The sequence below is a fragment of the Prosopis cineraria genome, unplaced genomic scaffold (assembly GCF_029017545.1).
Source record: "Prosopis cineraria cultivar Desert tree isolate PC_DT_omini unplaced genomic scaffold, ASM2901754v1 PC5, whole genome shotgun sequence".
Lineage (NCBI taxonomy): Eukaryota > Viridiplantae > Streptophyta > Magnoliopsida > Fabales > Fabaceae > Prosopis > Prosopis cineraria.
In genome coordinates, this window is record NW_026555336.1 from 23,884,083 (window position 1) to 23,908,014 (window position 23,932).

Sequence of the window (23,932 nt, forward strand, 5' to 3'; positions counted from 1 at the left end):
TCTGTCTTCTTCTTCATTTTCACAAATCGAATTCAAATTTGGGTTGCAAATCTGTGTTTGAATGTTATTTTCAGATCTTATTTTTTGTGAAATTTGATCTTGTTTGAATGCTTTGCTTATGTGTGCTGATTTTATCCAACAACTTTCCATGATCTGGTTCCATGGGGTTTTTCTTATGATTTATTTTCCATTATTTTCTCCAACAATTTTTCATGATCTAGTTTCATGGGATTTTTTTTTCCATGATTTTCTCCAACGATGGTTTCTTAGGGCAATTGCATTTGCTTTATGTGTGCTGAAGGTTTAATGCGGGGTTTTTTATTTTCAAGTGTATTTTAATCTTTTCAAAATATAAATAAAATATTAAATAAAAATTTTATCACACTTCCATCTCATTCCAAACATACTTTTATATCCCACTTTCTTTTTTGCTTCTACTTCCACTTTCATAAAAAACAATTCTCTATACCAAATATTAGAAATTATGCCCTAAGGCCAATTATTGCACTATGCACATTGTTATTTAATAAATTTCTTTTTTGTTATTATATCAATTACATGTTCACTATAATAACTATATCTAAGGACAAACTATAGTGATTGTTCTAAATATTCATAATCGGTCATTTACGAGGGATCATAGATGAAACAAGACTAGTATAACTTTAATTAATTATAGAAATATAAATCAAAGTCATAGGCACTTGAAAGAGTACAAGATACTGGACCTACCCACTATGAGAAAGCTACATGGTACAAGTTATAAGCTTATATCATATGTAACTATATCACTAAACCCTTTGACTTGGGATCATCATGAATTCCTATATAATAATCATTAAACTTTGACTTAATCAAAAGTTACCTTTGATTAGGTGATCATAAAGGCTATGATTAAATTTAGTCATATTCATACAAAGAAATTTAAGTGATCAAGATGAAATTTGTCCCTCATGTTAATTGAGAGATATTACTAGGCCACTCGATGAGTAAGACTAAAAACATGTATGGCTATACTACAAGAGAAAGGATTTTTCCATTTTTGTGTTAGTCTACTCAAAGATCGATAAAGTAATGGTTAGGTAAAGGAGAATTACAATTTCATATCTTACACTTGACTGAAATATCACGTGATAAGAGGGATGTGATACGGTTATATGAAAGGTTACATTGAATCATTGATCCTTATATGAATTGGTTAGTTGTAATGTCTTGCTAGAGGTCATTTATGACTTGTGGCCTACAGCATCGCAAATAAGAATAGCTCAACTCGAGCTCTAATGTCCAAGTTCAATGAATCTGAAATATGTCTAGATTCAATGAATGTAATATAGAGTGAATGAATTATACACACACACATATATAACGTTGAATATTTATTTGATAAATATTTATATATATATATATATATATTTATTTGAATATAAAATGTAAAATATAATTATATATATTTCAAATATATATATATTCATGTGTGTATATATATGTATAATATAATATGTATATGTATATATTATATTATATTATATTATATTGTGTTAGTTTTAAATTTAAATTTATACAATAGATTAAATTTAATAACTAACATGATATGAGAGAATATCATATCAGTTTTATAGTTTGAATTTATAAGATAAATTTAAATTAGATATGATATTATATATTTTATTTATGAGATAAATTTAATCTAAATTTTGGTTGGCTCTTCAAGAGGAAGACAAAAAACCCTAATTTATATATATAATAAATACAAGGGGACACGCACAGGAGAGAGAGTTGGAAAAGTTTTGATGGCCAAACCCTTTGAGAGCTACGAAACACCCTAGAGAGAAAAAAACCAACATTTAAAGAAGAATATACGCTGAGAGCGCTAGCACGCCATTCAAGTTAGAGAGCTGTCAGTTCCTAAGATCTAGACTCTTGAAGAAAACACACGTGAAGCACAAAAAGAAAAAAAGTAACTCTTCTTTCCACCTTAACTTAAACGATCGGTCCACATCGAGATAGGAATTCAAAATTTTAATCTTCCGCTGCACCTTCCTATCCAACACTAAATAGGGTATGAGTTTCATCTATCTGCAACATGAATCCCTATATTTTTAAATATGATTATAAGAACTTAATCATGTCTAGCATATACATAAACTTTGTCACTTTTTTGTACTAACTTGTTGAAATTGTTAGATATGGCAACACATCCAAGAGGGGGGTAAATTAGGTGTGTGAAGAAATTTCGGTTCTTTTAAAACTTTTTCAATAAAAATGTGTGTAAGGTAAGCTTTGAGTAGATTCAAGTTCTAAACTTTGATTGCAAAAATGCTAAAGTCATTTTCACAAACTCAATATGTGTAAAAACAATTTCTATGGAAAAATTTTTTAAGTAAGAGCATGTAGATATATCGAATTCAATTTTTGTACACTAAAACATTGCATAAACTAAGGTTGTTTGGAAATATAAAAAGATAAAGAAAGAGAGATTGCAAACAATGATTTATCTTGGTTCAACTTCACCACTTGAGCCTATATCAAATCCCCAAGCAATCACTTGAAATTTCTTCATTATAACACAAGCTTAAGTGAGTGCTTGCCATCTTAATACAATCATAAATTTGGTTGAGTCACTTGTGAGTCTTTGCATCAATTCACTTCACTAGTAAGCTTTTTTTTTCTAAGAGAACAACTTCTCTTGATTACAAAGAAAATCTCTCCCTCACCTTTGTAATAATTTATAATATATAAATCACTCAGTTAAAACTGTCTCTAAGAGTAATGATGAGTACAATGAAGTTCTAATACTCAAATGATGAAGATGAAAATGATATTAGCTCAAGAACAATAATTTTTATATAATAAGAGTAATATGAGCACGAATTTTATAGTTTAATAATTTTTGAGGTTAATCTCTTGTTAAGATAAGTTTGGAGTGTTATATTTATAGTTTATGGACTGAAATAGGTGTTAGAGACATAATATGAATATTTATAGTCATTGCACAATGATTATAGCCGTTGGTGATGTTCCTTGTGCAAAACCAAAGCTCATTCACACGTGAAATGAACATTTCACATGTATAGGTGACAAATCTCGCTTAGGAACATGACAAATCACACTTGAAACATCATGTGATATAGGCCAGGTGAAAAATCATGCATATGTAGCAAGTGATTCACACGTATTTTGGACCACAAAAGCTATTGAGTGAAAATAAGACTTCTGGAAGAAGTCTCACGTGTGTGTGAGAAGTGTTTCACACTTGTTTTGGATCACAGAAGCTATTCAATAAAAACAAGGTTTCTAGGTAATGTTTCACATGTGTGTACAAAGTAATTCACGCATGATTTGGACCATAAAAGCTATTCAATGAAAATAAGGTTTCTGAAGGCTAATTCATGTGCGAGTGTAGTGAGGTCTCACGCTTGAAATGGACATTGAGGTTATTTCAAGACAAATCATGCGTGTCTCAGTATGAATCACACGTAGCATGTTTTGGAAGGCGTCACTGTACATAATTTTATAATATTCTAACTTACTCAATACAATTTCAAATTTGACAAATTATGTATTGTTGAAAAGCTCTTGAAGTCTAGTTTTTAGTAAAAGAAGTTCACACTTAAATTCAATGTAACTTTTGAGATATGATCAAAAGAGTAAAAGAAGGTCAAGTTTAAATGATGTGCAAAATTAATATCTCAACACTCAAATTCTAAAATTCATATATTTCTCAATGAAATTCTATTTTGAATAAATAAACTATTATTGAAAAGCTGTTAGAGTCTATTTTCAAATGAGATATGTTTTACATTAAAATGATCTATGTAGTGAGAGATATGATAAAAAACATGACTAAAGGTCAAAATTAATTTTCTGCACAATTGCCATTTCAAAGCTTAGACTTCAAGTGTTCATGACTTTTTTAACTTAATTCCTTTTTGAGTAAATAGAAAAAGTTTGAAAACATTATGGAGTTATTAATCAAAAAATTTAAAATCTTGTTGGATATATGTGATCAAAGATGAAAAACATGATTATATAAAATTATATCTCATTCTTTTTCTTAAGATCTAAAATGTATGTTTTAATTTAAAATAGTTTGAGTCAATATTGGATATATAAATCAATAAGTTTAACATAAAGACTTTTAACCTAATAATATTATACCTATTAAATTCAAGGCTTTCAAGATGTATTCAAGCTTGTATGAATATTTTTATTCTTCTTAAGCTCTTCTTGGATCATCATTTTCTTTTTGTTCTCCCATTTTGAATGTCATGTGCATGCTAATGGTGAATTTAATTTCTTCCTCATCATGCTTATTTTTATCTTCACTTTGGATAACCTTAAATGATATAATATGAACTAAATGATTAGTCAAAGTATCAATATATATCCAAGTTATGAAAGATGATACTTTGAACATTCTTGGATATAAAATCAAGTTAATATAAGGAAAAATATAATAGTATAAAATAACTTTGATGCACATAAATTATTTTTTCCAAATCTAATGTAATAAAGAACAAAATAAGTAGAAACACTTTAAAGCAATTGTTCCATAGTCATAATTAACTACTATATATATATATAAATAATTAGGCATAAGTATAGTTAACTCATCTATATTTGTCATCATCAAAATTTAAACTAAACATAATGTCACAAGCTATTATGTCCAAGAAAAATTATGAAAAACTGTATAAAAAATGAAAAAAAAGGCAAGACATTAAATCAAAATTCTTAAATGTGCAATGGATGAAATTTCAGGAGAAATAAGATGTGATAGTTAGGGTAGATAAATAGAAAGGATAGTAGTCATTTTATCCATATAATATTTAACTCATTATAATTTTGTCTAATCAATAAAATATTAATAGAATTATGTACACGGTATATTTAACTCTATTAATGATCATAAAGACTAATGTTGTATATAGATTAAACTTTAGAGATTTGGAGCAACAAAAATAGAAAAAAGTATATGTACAAACACCAAAACAAGCTAAAATATAGCATTAATAGTTGTAACTTCCCCACAAAAAAATCATATTTAACTTAAAAAGAAATAATGAAATTTAAAAAAGGTTGGTCAAAAAAAGTAAAAAAAAAAAAAAAAGAATATGATATTCCAAAATCCAAACAGGCCAACGTTTGTGGGTCCTCCACTCCTCCTATCTTCCTGACGCGACTACAGAAACAATTCGTTTGAAGCCGCATAAGATTAAGGTAAGCGTTCTCCAAATGGCACTAACCTTCCCTCTTTTACTCTGTAAAACATCCAAATTGCGCACCCCATCAAGCTTTCTAGCTTCTTCTTCTTCTTCTTCTTCTGTTCAATATGCTCACATATTCTCACCGACAAGAAGCAGGCAATTCAATAGTTACAGTGATGCAAATGTTTATACGAAAAGAAGAGGGATTGTCTGCGGGCTACCCCTCCCAGTTGATCCATGGGTTCCATCCATTGATTCCCAGAGCATAGCTTCCCAACTATTCGCCATCTCTTTGCTGCCCTACATTGGCTTCCTGTACTTCATTACGAAATCCAAGTCTTCGCCTAAGCTTACCCTCTTTGGATTCTACTTTTTGCTTGCCTTCGTTGGCGCTACAAGTGAGTTCTTCTGATTCTTTCTTCTCCCTTATTCATCTTCTGATGCAATTTCTTTGTTAGAAATCGTATGCTTCAGAATTAAGAACAAATTTTGATGGCTTATGTTTGTGGGTTAATAGAGATATGGGTTAAAAAAGGGGATACTTTAGCATGTTTGCCGAGGCGATTCAGTTATTTCCTTCCAGATATGGTAGTTTGCTCAGTTTTCGTTATAATCTGTTGTTATCTTTGATTAACAATGTAGTGTATGTCGTTGAGTCAAGTTAGGGGATAGATTAACATATGTGCCGAGGAATGAGTTACACTCTTGAATCTTGATTGCTTATGATTATGAATAGCTTTCTATAATACTTTTTAGGAAAATACCACATCAGGTGCTAATACTTTGACTGTATTTTGTTGTAGTTCTTATAGTTTGTTAATCCTTTACCATTTATAAGTCATTTCTAATATGTTTTACCATCAAAAAACATTAAATGTCTTAAAGGTTAGCAAGTTTCTTATAAGGACAAAAATAACTATTTTTAATCATTTTTCCTAGTATTTAATAAAGGTATAAAGATAAATATAAACATAAAAAATAGTGAGGTGCTCTATAAATGGGATCAAAATTAATCTTCTCTCATTCTATAAATAGGGTTAGAAGAGTACTTTATTGTCCAGATTTCTCATCTCTTTTATTTGCTTAATATAAAATTTTAGTCCTTGTATTTTAAAATATAGTCAGATTTTTTTGTTGACTAGGAAAAAAACATGTTGACGGAAAAAAATCATGAAACCATTTTTAACTTCTTTAAAATGGCTATGCGCTAGCACTTGTGACATGGACATGAGAAAAACACAACGGCATTGAACCTTTGCAAAATTAACACTGTATGGGCCAGCTCATAGTCCTTCAAAATAATTTTAGACAAAGCAAACAAATGAAATGGCAAACTAAGAAAATAAACTATAGGGACTAGAAACAAAACCTCATTAAAGTATAGGGACATGAAGTGTTGTTTTCACTATTTTTTTAATAAATTTTATATTTTATATTGATATCTTGTGTCGATTACAATGTCCTATGTTTTTGTTTCATTTTTATCTCTTTCAGTGTGGCACTGACCATATCAAATTATCCTAGAATGTTAAAGAAAATACTAATGGACATCTATATCCATCGTTGGTTCTCATTGTAGGTTCTCTTATGTTTGCTTGAAATATAAAACGTGCCTGCCTTATCGCGTTGATATTTGCATTCATTTACATCATAATTGCCACTACACCCCTACTGTAATTTCTTTTAGCATATCATTTTTCTTGGTTAAGATACCATCTTTTCTAATTTCATGTATTTTGGACCTCGTGATGTCCATTGATCACACAATTGAGCAGTACCAGCTGGAATATATGGTAAATTCACTTTTTCCAAAGATGCATTCTACTTGATATCAATTAAACTAGGGTTATGCATCATTTTTGCCCTCGAACTTTTCGCGTAGGATCTATAGGTGTCCTAAACTCATTGTTGGGTTACTCTTGCCATTGAACTCTTAAAATTTGACACCTTTTTGTCTTACTATTCATGCACCACTTGTTGACCATTATTTGCTTAGTAGGACACTTTTTGTTGACTTTTTGGGCCATGTGGCATTCACATGGATACTTTGCTAGAATTTAATGGGTTCACTTTTGCCCTTGAAGTGTTTGTTTAGAGACATCTAGTGCCCTAAGCTTGACTTTCTGGGTTATTTTCCCCCTTAAATGTTAAAAAACCTAATCAAACATGTCTTGAAACACATCCATTTGGATGTCATGTGTCTCAAAAAAAGTTAACACGACATGCCCACCTTAGCAAGTAATGGTCAACAAGCGGTGCATGAACGGCAAGACAATGAAGCATCAAATTTTAACAGTTCAAGGGTAAACATGACCCAAAATTGAGCTCATGACACCTACAAACCTTACGTGAAAAGTTTGAGGGAAAAAATGACCCTTAACCCATTAAATTAGTATAAGGATGTCTAAGTTCTGTTTGCATGACATGACAGCAAAGGTGCATTATGGGACTTCTTTGTCCAACGTGGATTGGTTACACGGTGGCGCTGAGTCACTTCTCACTCTGACTAACTTGTTCATTGTGTTGGGACTGAGAGAGGGCCTCCGCAATGCAGAAAATTCAGAAGCAAATGAAGCTACTTCTGATCCTGAGTTCGAGGAGGAGAAGAAAAGTCATGTGTATGTTTAAGTTTAATATTTGTAGCTACAAATATTTATAATTTTGTATCAGATGCTGCTCTCAAATTTTTTACTGGCATTTCTTTTCATCCTTGAATCTGCGACCAACCTCTCACCGTCAGGGCAATCACTTGTGTTTTTAACCCATTTTGTAAACAAAGTGGAAGTGAATACCAGACTTACTGAATTTTTTGGGAAAACAACACTATTGATTCATATAGTTTTAACATGTTTTGATATAGGTTTCTGCAATTTTTTTTTTTTCATTTCTCCAGGCCCCTCTAGTTTATCCCATCTACAACTTTAGTCCCTCTATCATTAGTATCACCTCAACCTTCTTTTAGACATATTTGAAAATGGAGGGAGTAATATTGCAAACGGGATAAACTAATAGAGGACCTGCAGCAATGAAAAAAATTACAGGGGCCTATATTAAAACACGTTTAAACTATAGAAATTAATAGTTGCATTTTCCTGAAATATATTTTTATCTCTAATAGGAATGCAATCTTACTAAATTTTGGATGGCTTGTACAGCTTCGATGACCTGTATTTGTTTGCTTAAATCTGTTAATTGGTTATCCTATATAAATCATGGTTTGTCCTCAAACAATGTCCTTAAATGAAAAGGTATTTGTAATTATTTTAAATCTTTTCCTTGATATGTAATTGTGCTTTTGCTTGTGATGACTGTCTGTCATGCTCTTTTCATGAAGATGTGGACTACGGAGAATTTATCTGTATGAATGACTCTGTTGTTTGGCACTGCAAAAGTCGAAGTCCCAAAATTAACAATGATCACATTTGTGCTATCAACTTATCACTGTTGATCCATTGTTCTGCTTTCTAAATTTGTTCTAACATGCTGAACATGTCTAAGATGTTTAAGAAATAAACTACACTGTGTATTACGTAAGAACAGCAGATTATTATATATTTTATTTTGTGTGTGTGTGTGTGTGTTTTTTTTTTTTCTTTTAATATTCTTATATTGATGTGATAGTTAACAAGCATAGTTGATACACTCTTTCTACAAATTTCATACACGTGATTAAGTGAATAACATGGCGGAAAATTAATTTCCACAGGATCAAGTGAGAAATTGAAATCAGGAATTGGAGAATCAGTGTCTAATGTGCTGACCAGAATTGTTTCTGGAATACCAGAATCTGAACATGGCTAGCTTTTTAGCCCTTTGAACTTATTTCTCTAGAAAGATGGCCATGGAAATAGTCTATATCTGGCTTTTTTGGAGATAGTATTTGAGTAATACTGCCACAGAATTAACAGTTCACTAACAGATTGATAGAAAAGTTATAGGGTTAAAGTGTAAAATATCGAGAAATTTTTTGTCTAAAAATTTCTAGCATTCTTAAGTCGACAATAATGTATGGTATTCATTATCTTTATAAAAGAAGCTGACATTTCTCAATCCATTAAAATCTGTTTTTAGAACTTACTCATCAACGTTAGGCAATTTTAACAAATTGACAAAGGTTAGCTTTTTTTATAAAGTTAATGGGTGTCTTTGCATAATTGTTGACTTAACATATTGGAAGTTCCTAAAGAAAAAATTTCTGTATTTTTACACTTAACCCAAAGTTATAGGATTTGACAAAGCCAAAATGTTTGTGGCAGTAAACTACTGGCAAGTTCGGAACTCACTCATGATTATCCCTGAGCATCTCATCAATGTCCATCTGAGGATTTCCATTGATTGATATTGGAGACTCTGTTGTCTACGACAAGGAATCTACGACCTTCCATCATAGAATTAGTATATAGCCTTTACATAAAGCTTCAATATTAAGGTAATATTCACAACAAATAAAGATGTGGAAGTAAACTAACCAACAGGCATTGCCAATATTCAAAATTCTAGGTATTTTCGGAGATTATTTCTAAGCTTTGTAAACTGACCACGTGATAGATGATGTTCAAAGCTTGGACGGGTGAGTAAGAAGCTCGGGAATCTCATTGGCAAAAGATCAACGGCTCAATCCCACCAAGGAATCGAATATCATGGTGGAAGCGGCTAAAAATTGGAGCTGTTTGTGATCCTAGGATGTTCTGATCTTGAATTCCTTAACAAGGTCTTTGCTTTGTTTCTGTTGCGTGGGTGTGCTAGAGGAGTTGATCCTCAACCGGCACAATGAACTTGACTTCTAAATCTAACGGTGAGTTCCCAAAGTCCTTTGTCACAATATCCTAGATGCAAATGTTCAAAAATGGAGAAAATGAAGAAATATAGATGGTGCAAAATGTAAGAATTGCATTTTGGGAGCAGACGTGACAATATTACTACTATCAAAGGAATTACAGAAAATATAAGATGAAAAAATAGGAAAACAACATGTCAGAGGGACGATGCTGCAGTCCTGTTCAGTGTTGTTGCTCTACTGGATGTTGGAGATTTGCTCCTCTCTACCAAATGCATGATCCTTAGGAGGAACTGGATAGAATTTTGCAGAAAGAAGTGTCTGTACATTGTTTGATGTTCAATATATTGAAGAAGAGCTTGAGAGGAGTTTCAAATGTCTCTTAACTTCCCCTTTAATAGGTCAAAGTGATAGTTTTCTCTAGGCTCTACATTCCTTAAATTTTCACCTTTGTAGATCCATTTGTTGCATTTATTCCAAATTTTCGTCTGCTTGTTTCATTTGCGCGAAGTGGTGCGTGGACTAGATATCAAGCTTCATAATACTCGTAGGTATTAATGTAAAGATAGTACAAGATGGAGAATGAATGGAAGCACAAGAAACTCTAGAGTGAAGTGGTTCGGAGGAAGAAGTTAGCAATAAAGTTGCATGGTCATTTCATTGTGCATTCTTTGTTTTTAGATTTCTTTACAACGTCGTTAACAAAAAATTGTTTGGGCTAAAATTTGATTTTGTTCTAAGCCCAACCTAGACCTTTAGAAGGAAGGAGGTTGATAGAAAAAAAAGCTACACACGCTTACGGTAGGGAGCTCTACAAATGAGTTAAATTGATGCTAGTCAATGGTTCAAGAATGAAGTAGACAAAAAGAGTTTATGATGAAGGAAATGTAATGTTGGATTTGTAATTGCAATTGAGGAATATTGGAGTGTATAAAAAGTTCCTATTGAGAAACCAATGTAACTTCGTATGTCATTCCCATGTTACTCACTGATCAATTTTATAACTTGGTGTTTAAGTTATACGTTCCATTTAAATCCAATGTCGCATTTAAATTTGAAATATAAGAAATAAGTCACAATTTATAATTGCACTACTATGACCATATTTTTACTGATGAATACTACAAACATTTTCATTTTCACAATTAGATTTGCTTCTCGACATAATTTAGAGAGTTTAAAATGAATTATGTTCAAATCCCACGCTTCCACAATCAAATGGGTCAGGCTACGCTTCATTGAACCTATGAATCTTGCAGGGACATGAAGCAAAGTGGCGAAACCTCTACATTGCTCCAAGCTTTGAACTAAGCCTTTTTGTTTTTTTTTTTTTTTTGGGTGCACAAGATATATTTAATAAAATATTCAGAGATTTGATTGTTAATAGGATATAATGATATTATGCTACTCATATAACTGACCCTACCTAGGATAAAACTTTTATTTTTGTACATGTTAACTTTAAAATTTTGCATGAGATGTAAAATGATGCCTTTATAGATTGCAGATTGAGCCACACATGAATCTTCATGTACAGCATATAAGGGGAACAAAAGAATATCCAGATCTTATTAATTTTCATAAAATTTTTTTGGCACCATTCAGATTTAATCTAAATATGCAGGAGATCCAAGTCTGAAGCTGAGATTTGGATACTATAAATATCATAATGAATGAAACATAACGAGATTCATAATATGACTAGAAAATGCTAAAAATTGTTATATTGATCGAAGTAACCTCCTGAAATGACTTTACCAATTAATATCCTAACCAGCCGCAGTGAGAACATACTAATTTAATTAACTGTTTTAGCTCACACAAAATGGCTTCTGACAGGTGACACCAAATTTGAACAAATTGGTACCATAAGTAATTCATTACCTTTGGTTTTCATAATGGATTAAATGATACATTTGCCCTTAAATTATAGATCTAGGAATATTTGGAAGCCTTAATTTGTTTTTGATGCAATGTTTTCCTTCAACATTTGGTACAATATTGCCTCTACCATTAACAAAGGTTAGTTTTAACTATTAGTTAACTAAAAATTATCAAAATAACTTCAAAAATTATAAAAAAGGACTAAAAAAATTGCAGAAAATGATCAAAAAATTATATAGAAATACCCTATAACTTTTTGTAATTTTTAGGTCATTTTCTTCAGTTTTTTCGTCAACTAATACTTTGAATTAACATTTGCTAACAATAGGGGTAACGTTGTATTGTTTTGAAGTGTTGAAAGAGTATTGGACCAAAGACGAGTTTAGAATTTTGAATGCTCTTTAACCTATAATTTGAGGGCAAATTTGACATTTGGCCCTTTCATAATTAATGTTCAATGGGAAAAAAAAAACTTGGTAACTATTATTGACTTAGGCGAGATAAAATCTCCATTAAACTTGGGAGTGATTGGCACATGATCCAGGTTGATTGCTGGTCAACTCAGAACATGGCCATGGGGATACCTGATGAGAACTTCCAAACACATCAGAACACTTCCAAGGAGATCTAGTAGTTCCTTTCACTCCAAGAAAATTGATGCCAGAGAGGCAAATATCAGTAAAAGGGGCATTTCTTAGTCCTTGTATTAAACCTGCTTGCAGAACTTTCACACCTCGAACATTCTTAATTGTGATATCCTTGACAATAGGGAGAGCCTTAGGATCGAATTTGTCATCAGGATGGCCACCAACATCACCTGAAATCTTTATTCCCTTCCTTGCATTCTCTATATACACATCGGACACTGTTATATTCTTTATTAACCCTCCTCTGCCACTGTCTGTCTTTATGTGAATGCCAACTCCCATGTTGCATAGGTTGATATGTTCAGCAAGTACATTCTCCACTCCACCAGAGGTTTCACTGCCGACGGCGATCCCTGAAAATGGTGTAGTTCCATTTACACGACGAATGGTGATATCAGAGCTTGGTCGACCATAAGCAATTCCGTATTCATCCCAACCACTCTTCACAGCGACAAGATCATCTCCAGTGGATATGTAAGAATCCTCTATGCAGACATTTGAACTAGAATCTGCACAAATCATTTAGAAAGATGAATGATAATTGTATATCATTCACACCCGACTTGTCAGTCCACTAACATGTCAAATGTTTGATGATTATAGACATTATAGACATAACATGCAAATCTTACCCAAAAATTTCCATGTTAAATGTCAGTTATTTATGCTATAATTCTTTATATATGTGTGTGTGTGTCAAAAAGTCTAGGTGAGTAGGGTCTCAAAGGCATGTCAGGGCTAGGGCACATCTCTAAGTTCAAATAGAACTTACAGAAATACTTATAAATTATCCACCAACAAGGTCCTTACATTGGCAGCAAGATTTGATCTCATGACCTTGTGGGTTATCGATCAAATCTTCACTAATTGGATCAATCTTTGTTGATATTGATGCTATAATTCTATTGATGCTTCCAAATCCTACTACCGGATCAGAGTCGGAATTTGGTGGTGTTGATCATCCAGTACATGAGGGGAAAACATACATGCAACTAATATCTCGATGAGATACTTGCGAGAGCACCATTTAATGAGGAATAAATATTAATTCATCTTTTTCCTTCAGGCCAGATAATTTAGTATGAAAACAACAGGTATGACAGCTACAGAAAAAGTTCAACAACTAAATAAAACTGACAAAAAGAAGAAAAAGAAGAGGTTGTTCGGTGCAGCATTTCTTAAATCTATTTGCATGAGTTGTGATGCATTTAGATAGTATTTACCAGGATCAATTCCATCAGTATTAGGTGAATCATGTGGAGCCAAAATTGTGACAAATCGAACAACAACATTGCTGCAAAGAAGCGAAAGTTTTAGATCAGGATACAGGTTAACAGGTCAACCCCTTTAATCTTTACTTTCTGTTATGCTAGGAGAAAGCGACAAAAGTTAAAATATCATTAGGAACTAACACAATCTAACTCAACAAATTCACCTTCATGGTAAAACAATGTCCCCACAAAGAAGCATATAAATAATAATTAAAATAGTCCATAGATTAAAATTAGACTTGTCAAGCCTCATTTGATATATACCTGCAGTAAACTGGGTGTAAGTTCCAGAAAGGAGAGTTAATGAGAATCACATTTGAAATGATAATATTGGTGGAATTCACCAATTCAAGAAGGCTTGGTCGGGTAAATTGTAGAGTTCTCTTCCTCCACATGTTCCACCATATATCTCCTTGCCCATCAATTGTCCCATTCTCACCTGCGAATATATGAATATAAGAGGAAAAATATTAATACAAATGAACTTACAGGTCTCAAGATGCCCAATAAAATATGGCTATGCAGTACTAGCATGCCTTTTTCATTTAATCACCTTTTTCCTATATATAAAAATCAAGCAAGAAATATTTCTGCAGAAGTTCCTCATAAAATAGCAAGATTAGATACCCACCAGTGATGACCACATCATTGACTCCATCACCATGGATAAAACTCATATATCTACCTCCAGGGAGCTCTCTCCCTCTTCCATAAGACGGCAATGGTGCAACTAGAGGCCAATTATGTGTAACCTAAGGAATCAAGTGAGAAAGAATTTTAAATACAAACGTAAAAAGGAGTGTTGATCCATGTTTTCATCTATCGTGTTACTTTTCTTTTACAAAACGAAGATATATGTCAGAAAGAAATAAATAAAGGAGATTTCATTTCATTGCATTCTGAACATCCACGGAAGACCACAAATAAGAAGCAGAACAAGGGGATTCAATAAAGATAGGCAACAAATGAGATACTGATTTCCGACAAACGCATCATACAGATAAAATTGAAAAATAGGAAATACAGAGCTCCAGAATTGATACATCCTGCTTCAAATTCAAACATAGACTTTGCAATCAATTCAGAGGAATGAATCCTATGGTTAATGCAAGGGTAAAAAAAGATATTCCCTCCCTTAAAAAATGTAAGATATTTTTAACCAAATATCACCCCTTAATAAAATAATTATTTATTTTTAAATTAACCCTATCTTTTTATATTTATCCCTATTTAATAGGGTGTTTTACTCTAAAAGAAAATATAAAGTGATTTATTTAGAAGCCCTCTTGAAAAAAAAGTAATGATTACACCTTGAAAAATTAAAAATACCTAATATTTTTTAACATCTAACCCCTCAAAAAATATCTTACTTGACGGAGAAAATACTCCATTTCTACATATAAGAGGAAAAAAACAGTATCACATCTAAAAAAATTGGTTAATTATAATAATTATGTTTGAAAATAAAGAAATTAGACTAAAATACTCTATGTTAATCAATATAAGCATGCGTTAATTGTTTCTCGTTAATGTGAATTATGAGAAGTAATTTAAGAAATTATTAATAAATGCTTATTTAGATATATGATTTTGTTTATATAAAACAAATCACACATAAAAGTGGAGTGAACACTAGTTTTGGACAATAATACCATTAAGTATATGGTGTAAATTTATTCTATCGGGAACAAGCATAACGATCAAGAAGTTATTGACAAAGTTTTTGTACTTCTCCCAGCAAGCAAAATTACAATTTCTAGATATTGCAATGTAGCATTTTAATTTGATGAGGCTCCAGGTTCGGAATTGCTACAATATAGCTCTGCCTGAAAGCAAATGCTCAAGATTTTTTTTTTTTTTTAAGGCCAAGAAATGCTCAAGTGAATGCACTTATGTTTTGCCATTCCACTATCTAAGCTCAGAGTGCATAATCATGCGATCAAATCAAATTCTTGCTCAACCAGTCACATTTATATGCTTTGTATTTTCCTACAGTTCCCACTCAATAAAGGTCAATGACAGGTTAGCCAGAAACTCTGAATATATACTGCACAAGACCAGCAAGGCAGACTCCAGATACGAAGTGACTGACATGAAACGGGGAAGCGATATCCCGAATCTAGGGTGTGTTTGGATTTTAATTGGAAAAAATTGATTAAGAAAAAAATTGATTATTAGAATGTGATGGTGTTTGGATAAATTTCAAAAATTGATTATGATATTGATTTTTTAAAATGGAACAAATTTTAGCTTATTCCAAATGGAATTTTGAAAACCAAATGGAGTTTGGGAAAATTGGGGTGTTTGGATAAAAATTTTCAAAACCATGATTTTAAACCCAAAATTGATTCTAAATGGGTATCCAAACAAGCCCCTAATTTATTAACAAGGAAAACGAAATTAATGACGACCTAACTACCAAAGCAGCTCTGCAAGAATTCAATTAATATTGCAATAAATGACCGCATGCTACCACGCGGAAATGACGCTTTTCTTAAAAGCACCTAATTTGTGCGGGTTTCTTTCTATTTTTGCCCCCACTCCTTATCTTAATACCTCCCCACGGTGGAAAGTTGTTCATAAAGTCGATAATTTGGATAAGTCTGATAAATCGGTTCAAACTCATTTGAAAAAAATTAAAGTTAAGCTTCACTGTATTCATTTTTTTAAAAGGATAAGATGCTTTAAATCCAATCTGAATAAATTCAGCTTAAATTAAGTCTGACCGTTCAAATTTTCACCTCTATATGTATATGGAGTTAGTAATTTTGGACAAGCTTGATGGGCCAGTCCAAACTCAACCGAAAAAAGTTAGAATCAGATTTGACTATATAAACTTTTTTAAGAGGGTGGGGTATTTCAAAACTCGACTCAAATAAGCCTGGCCCTAATTAAACTTGATTTAAATAAGCTCAGCCCACCTAAATTACCGGCTCTAACCTCTGGTTACCCTCCATTTTCCTTTTTTATTATTATTATTATTGTTTGAACTTTCAACAATTGTAATTTAATATTTAATTATAATTTTATGTAAAAATCTATAAATACATTAAAACTATTAAAATTTATCTAAACAATTTAAGTTTATAATATAAGTATTATATATTTTTATGTAAAATTATTATAATAATTTTATTAAAAATCAAATTAAAATCACAGAAAAGCTTTGATTTAAATCATGAGAAAAGATTCGAGGGCAAAAAACAGTAAGGAAAAGGAAGAGAAACAATGGGCCTATTTAAAATTTTTTTTATTCTCTTTTATTTTCAGAACAATAATTTCAAAACACTTAAAAAATATTCATTTTTTATTTTTTAAAATAATATTTTATTTTTTATTTTTCAAAATATTTTTTAAAAAACATGTTACCAAATAATCTTTTTTTTTTGTTCTGAATAATAAAAAATTATTTTTAAAATAAATTGCCAACATAATTTTTTATCTCTATAATTTCATTGAATTTTACTTTTAGTGTCTCTAATTTTTTTTGATATTTTTAGTTTATATAAAAATTAAAACAATTAAAAAATAAAAACTACGAAGACATGAAAAATCAAAATCACACAATCTTTTTAAAATTATAAGAGATAAAAAGTGATTAAAAATAAAATTCAATAAAATTATAACGAGCAAAGAGTTTATTTTCCTATAAAAAATAAACGAATTAAAATGATTTACATTAAAAAAAATAAAAGGAACATGAGCAGAATTTCGAACGGTCCATACCTGCGTGGCTTTAATCACAGCACCAGGGGCTAGGTAAAGTGTCATACGACTTGTAAGATTAAAGCTCTCTGTTAAGTAAACCCCAGGAGGTATGTAAAGAAGTGCGCCCCCTTCCCTTCCCATGTGTTGAATCTGATATATGGCCTCCCCAAAGGCCTTAGTATTCAATGTCCGCCCATCACCGACACCACCGAAGTCAGTCAGGGAAATATTATACCTCCGATTCTTCAATGGTACAATATTCGAGCAGGTTATTACTTCACCGAGCGCGGAAGAGGTGAACAAGTGAGCAACCACGTTGAAGCACAGGAAGAACAAGACCAAGAACTGATGAAGCATTTTCGAAAATTTAACTTCAAAGTTCCAATCAGTCAATTTTGGTTTTTCCCGAAGGGTAATTAGAAGAGAGAGAAGCAAAAGAGAGAGAGAGACTTCCGAGTTGATACGAATAATCACGAAGTACGCCTGCTTTCAGAGGGAAAATGAGAAGGAAATCTGAAGTTCGTCGGAGATTTCAAAGAGACAAAGTTATATGAAATGGAGCGGTGAAACAAGGATTAAAACGTTCAAATTCGAAGGGAAGGAGAGGAGTAAGGAGAGAGAATACCAGTTAGCGAGGGACTTCCACGCGGCTAAGCAAACTCCAGAAAGCTCCAATCACGCAAGTTTGCGAAGCAGAGTGATCGAGCGAGAGAATACTCGTGATTGTGTTGCTCACACTGTGAAGGAGAAGGCAATGAGTGAGGAAAAGGCTTTTATACTCAAGATCTGCCCAATGCCGTTGTCACTGCATTGTACCCGTGATTCTGCCCTCATTCAAAAGTAAAGTAACAAACTAATCAAACTACCGTCACACATCAAAGAGTTATTAAAACTAAAATTAATAAGAAAATTTTTAGGAAGAATTTCAACTTAAGACCTGAATGTGACATTATTTCAAATCATACCCAAAAATTCTCTAAAAATTCATTGAAGGATAAGACACCAAATTGAAAATAAGGTTAAAATGTATAAAATTTTTCTCTAAATTTTGAAGCAATTGTATATAACTTTTTTTATCTTTAAAAATTTAAAATTAACCTCCTAATATTTAATTTTATTTATCAAAATCCCTTATTCTTAATTATATTATTTTTCATAAGGGTTAAAATTTCATTTAACTAAAAAACATTATCAAACAAAAAATTATATTGTAGAACTGTGACTAATTAATTTCTTATATTTTTTGGATAGTTGAAGCATCCATAGCTAAAAAAAAGTTATTATCACAATATAAAATTTTAAATATTTATTTTTGTATTACTTTTATCTACTTTTTTGTTATCAATGGTGCATAGTTTTCTTGTATTAAAGGATCAATTAATTTAATATGGTAATATTTAAGATTTTAAACATTTTAGCCATGTGCATTTCATTAATTTAACCTAGAAATATAAATAAAAATTGATCCTTTAAAATAATAAAACTATACAACATTGATAACAAAAAAATGGATAAAATTGACGAAACATAAATATTTAAAATTTTATACAGTGATAATAATATTTTTTTTGGCTATTAATGCCTTAACTATCCAAAAAATATAAGAAATTATTTATAAATAGTTGTACAATATAATACTTTTGAGAGAATTGGTAAAAAAGACCTGCTTAAGAAGGAAATTGTGCTCAAGGACCAAAGGAAAGTTAAGGACCAAACTCATTATAATATCCAAGAAAGAATGGGATGAATGGACCAAAATGCCCGTCACCCATTCAACATTCTTGAGAGAGAAAAGTCAGTAAAGACGTCTTCCTTTGATGCCTTCAGCATTGACGACGAGGAGTTGAATGTCGACTTTTCTTCCACTCATCCCTTCGATGACCACCACGAAGATGACTCCTGCTCTGGCTACAACGATAGCTACTCCAACTTAATCCTCAAGAAATCCTAGATTCATCGTCTTCATTTGCATTTGATGGTAACAATAACCCTAATAAAAGAGCTGAAGAACACAAAGCTTGTGACCTCAAAGAAGGCCTTCATCTACTAAAGGTTTTTCTTCTCTGCCTCTCTTACTTTCTGTTTGAATATTTGCTATTTTGTTTTTCCATCTCTAGAAATGACATTAGAATTGGTCGAACTTCATTAATTTTGTTTAAGACACGTCGCTAAGGTGTTCTACGCTCACAAGATGATATGTTCACCAGTTTTTAACTTTAGACCCCTTTTCATTGTTCCTTTTACCTTTAGGTAGCTGTTTATAGATTTCCCTTGAAGTTTGGATTAATTGCTGATTTCGCTTTCACTTGTTATATAGCTTTTTTTATAAATATTTCTATTTATTACAAATCCCTCTCTTTTCTTCTTTACCAATATCTGTTGACTAGTTTTTCACTTCTTATATCATCAAATGTTGTATAGTCGATTTGACACCTTCATTTTGGTGCTTAATTTCTTACTTGTCTTTTCTCTCAAATATTAAACCAGCCAGGTTATCTCCTTTGTGCAATTTCTCTTTCATTTTCATTTTGGTTTTTAATTTTTTTCTATGGGTTCAAAATCTTTTAGGTTAATCTAAATATTGGTTTTAATTCTAAAAGGAAAGATGAAATATTAATGATTTGGTTTGATAGCTTCTCTACATTATAAGTGTATGTTGATGCTTTAATTTATTTCTCTACATGACATTCTCATTTATCTTTTGATGGCTTTTCCTCTTATTAGCACAAATTTGTATTTTGGTACACTTGCCAAACACCTGGAGTTCAAAATCAGACATCATATGAGGATAACATAAAGAAAATTGCTGATTTTAATACTGTGAGATTTGCTATGTTGTTGGATTAGTAAATTGCAATTGAATTCTTGCTTAATTGTTAGCTTTCATTCCTAGGACATTCTTTTGATATGTTATAACTATTATCTGTATGTAGGTTGAAGGATTTTAGGTATGTTATTGCCATCTATTTAGGCTAAATATAAAACATCGCTTGTCAAAAGCATTTAAGTAGGCCATGAAGTCATATGGACTAAGTGACTGAAGAGTCAAGCCTAATTAACAATCTAAATAAAAGAGCTAGCCCCAAGCTCAATGGGAAGCTACAGCCATATGGGCATGTCAAAATTTTACTAATTGCAAACCTACTCTATAAGCCATTGGTATATAAAGACACGATCTCAAATGATCTTGGATTTCATGGGAATAGCATCATCGTGCTTAAGTATCTTGGCGAAACGGGCTAGTTACTAAAAATGAAAAACAGTTATTAAGGACCATGCCATGAGTTCCGTAGGATCCCTAATTATTTGTAAGAACATTTTAGATTTTAAGGAAGAAGCTACCATCACTCTATCACTATAAATAGAGCACCAAATTACAGAAGAAGATGTGACAGCACTTGAAAGACTCACATTTTGCACCTATGGTTCTTAGGCTTATCAATTAGTTTTATCTTCAATCCAGACTTGTAATCGTTTATGTTTCATAACGTTTTAATAATAATCAAACACTTATTCTACGAGTCTTGCGTATCTTTTACATCTGGGTAAACTGTGATAAGGGAGCCTGAGGACCTTTTGTTATCAATTGAAACTCAGCGTTTCTAGCATGCCTAGTAACTTGTTGTTCTTAACAAACGCCATCTTTCTCACCCTTCTTCTTTGCCAATTCCAACAGATCTGCACCTCTTTAAGGAATGAATTCGCCCTTTATGGGAGGTAGATCTTAAGAAGCCTGACCTTGGAGTTTCATTTTCAAATGATTGAAAATTTATTGTTTCCCCTTTTTTATATGATTTTCTCCACTATCTGGCCAAAAAAAAATTTGCCTCATCAGTATAAATTTTCAATGACAGTACTATTTTTCTTTTCAAGATTCTACTAACTGCAATGGTGGAAAGTGAATTATATGATTCAGAAAGGTGGTGTCTGGTCATAAGTAAGAGTCTTTTCTTTTGATAATTTCTTTCCTTCTTTTGCCAATAAACAATGACTCTTTGGCTTAGTGGTGCTGGAGTTGTTTATAAGGTTGAGGAAGGATTTGAACTTAAATCTCAATTGAGGATATGATGATGATGATGACGACGACGACGACGATGATGACAACTTTTTAATTGATCTAAAATTTGAAGGAATTCAGATTTTATCATGATTCTCTATTAGATGCTTCCTGATATGTTGTGTAAAGATTAGAAGAGTAGTTTGATTATTAAATAGAGCCACTTATTGAATTTAGTACTTTGAGGCATAGTTTATGTAAAATTTTAGTTCTTATAGTACTCTTATTTTCTATCATAGTTTTTATATCAAAACCTAATAAGTTGTTTTACTGTTGAATGTTTCTTGTATTTTTGTACAACTTCTGTTGAGAATCAAGAAAGAAGCAGAAGCAGGATCTCTACCTTATAATGTTGCTACTAGAATGGAGAAATTATACAAGAACTATAAAAGTGCAGTATGCACGTTTTTGTTGATCTTGTTTATTTAAATAAATCTGTGCTATATTTCAGATAGCTTGTTTTGAAATATATGTGAGCTTTCCATTTTGTCATATGCATACAAAATGCAATTATTTTGTCTAGAATCACTTTATCTTGCAATAGATATAATGTAAATGAGATACTTGACTATGATCTACTTGACTAAATCATTCCTAACATCATCATGAAATCATGTAAGTATTCAGATATGCTTGACTAACCATGTGTTTCACTTGCCTTTTTATTGGACCATTCTTTTGAGTCTTCTACTATTAAAGGTTATAGTCTTGGCCTATATTATGTTGCAAATTTATGGTTGATTCTCTGATGTGGTTAAATTTCATACTTTACTTTGTTATAAATCTATGTTAATTTGAGTTAAAAAATTCTTGTATGGTGTCCATTTTTTTATTGGCCATAAAAAAAGTGTTAAACTTCTATTTCCTGAGAAGCTAGTTGTAATTTTATAGATGTCATATATTAATGCTTGAATGACTTACTTATGATGGCTACTAATTTTTATTTTAGGCATAATGTTTTTATATGTACTAAAGCATATGGCTTTGTCTGAAAAGGAAAAGAAAAATAAGTTCAAGTCAAGAAGCTCTTGCATGCATCTCATAACTCAGTGAGCTACAAGGAAAAGCTAATAAAGGGATTCCCCTAAAAGATTGAATAAAAATGTGATTGTATTTTGAAGTATATATATAGCCGTCCCCCTTATTTGTTTTTTGTATAGGATATGATGTAATTTAATATGGACATGATGTTATTCTTACCCCCATAGTATATCTTTTAATATGGGGTGACCTATGGTCTTCATTTATCATTTTGATGATACTTGATAGAAAGATAAACCAAACCTAATGGAATTAATGTTCTTTGATTGAAATTATTGTTGTTCATTCTAACTTTTCAAATTTACTTTTTTTTTGGACAATTCAGTTGTTTTAAATGTTACTTATTGAATTTGCATATTTTACAAGTTAACATAGCTTGCTATTTGATGTATAATAATACTTAAAAAAGAGAGAACTTATTGTGAGAGTTCTCTTATTTATTTTTTGTATAGGGTATGATGTAGTTTAATATGAGCATGATATTCTTACTCCCCATAATATATTTTTTAATTTGGGGTACCAAAATCAAAGGGTGCAAAGATTTTGGCTTAAGGTGTAAGGGTTCTAGCTTAACTGCAAGAGGTATGGCTTAGGTATAAAGCTTATAGCTTAACATGCATATGTTATGGCTTAGAGTGCAAAAGATATGGCTTAGGAGCAAAAAATGTGGTTTAAGGTGCAAAGCTTCTGACTTAGTCATTTTCATGTAATTTATAGTCATTTCATATAATTTAAGGGCACTGATAGTGGTATGCGCTTGGTGTATTTGATTTACATGTAATTTGCTAAATATTACAAGTAAATCATTCTTTAGTCATACTCGCGAGTTTTTTCATATATTGATTTACATGTAATCCATAGTCATTTTCATATAATTCTAAGAGATTGACAAAGGCGTGCTCTCTTACGTTTGATTTACATGTAATCCTCTAGAGATTACATGTAATTGTCCAAGTCAGAAGTCTTGCACCCTACGCCAGAATACTTGCATCCTAAGCTAGATCACTTACACTCAAACTAGAAGCCTTGCACTTAAGTCATAACCTTTGTACCTCAAGTCAGAAGCCTTGCACCTAAACTAGAACTTTTACACTCTCTAGTTATTGAGTTTACATGAAATCCTTAATATTTACATGTAACCAAGAGGTGTTGAAACTTTCTAGTGACCTGTTGGCTAGAGTCTAGTAAACACACTATCACCTGCAGGAACTTTGGTGGTCATAGCTTCGGAGGAATAATTTTGTGCCTTTTTGGAAAAAAATTAATCAACACATATGGGCAATCTGATCATTTGCTTAAATTATTTAATGAATAAAATATTAGTTTTGATCCTTCAATTG

General features: G+C 31.6%; 2 protein-coding genes across 5 annotated transcripts; one reads left to right on the forward strand and one right to left on the reverse strand.

The window, feature by feature from the left end:
• Positions 1-5,193: 5,193 nt before the first annotated feature.
• LOC129310565 (uncharacterized) lies at positions 5,194-7,922 on the forward strand. Its single transcript, XM_054952449.1, has 3 exons — positions 5,194-5,605; positions 6,983-7,000; positions 7,639-7,922. The coding sequence occupies exons 1-3, from the start codon at positions 5,236-5,238 to the stop codon at positions 7,833-7,835; spliced, it is 585 nt and encodes a 194-aa protein (XP_054808424.1). The 5' UTR covers positions 5,194-5,235; the 3' UTR covers positions 7,836-7,922.
• A 4,327-nt stretch (positions 7,923-12,249) lies between these two features.
• Positions 12,250-18,304, reverse strand: LOC129310515 (probable polygalacturonase). 4 transcript variants are annotated; one of them, XM_054952371.1, is made up of 6 exons: positions 18,120-18,304; positions 17,513-17,977; positions 14,418-14,538; positions 14,051-14,225; positions 13,739-13,809; positions 12,250-13,024 (listed from the first exon to the last, which is right to left on the reverse strand). In XM_054952371.1, the coding sequence occupies exons 2-6, from the start codon at positions 17,849-17,851 to the stop codon at positions 12,381-12,383; spliced, it is 1,350 nt and encodes a 449-aa protein (XP_054808346.1). In that variant the 5' UTR covers positions 17,852-17,977; positions 18,120-18,304; the 3' UTR covers positions 12,250-12,380. The 4 variants fall into 4 exon arrangements, with proteins under 4 accessions (XP_054808346.1, XP_054808348.1, XP_054808347.1 ...); XM_054952373.1 differs by having other exon boundaries at positions 17,513-17,980; XM_054952372.1 differs by having other exon boundaries at positions 17,513-18,007.
• Positions 18,305-23,932: the final 5,628 nt, after the last annotated feature.

Coding starts and splice junctions, on each gene's coding strand:
- LOC129310515 (XM_054952371.1), bottom strand. CDS start 17,851: ATGCTTCATCAGTTCTTGGTCTTGTTCTTCCTGTGCTTCAACGTGGTT. Junction 14,539..17,512: donor CTGTGATTAAAGCCACGCAG/GTATGGACCGTT, acceptor TTGATTCCTTAG/GTTACACATAATTGGCCTCT. Junction 14,226..14,417: donor CAATGATGTGGTCATCACTG/GTGGGTATCTAA, acceptor ATATATTCGCAG/GTGAGAATGGGACAATTGAT.
- LOC129310565 (XM_054952449.1), top strand. CDS start 5,236: ATGGCACTAACCTTCCCTCTTTTACTCTGTAAAACATCCAAATTGCGC.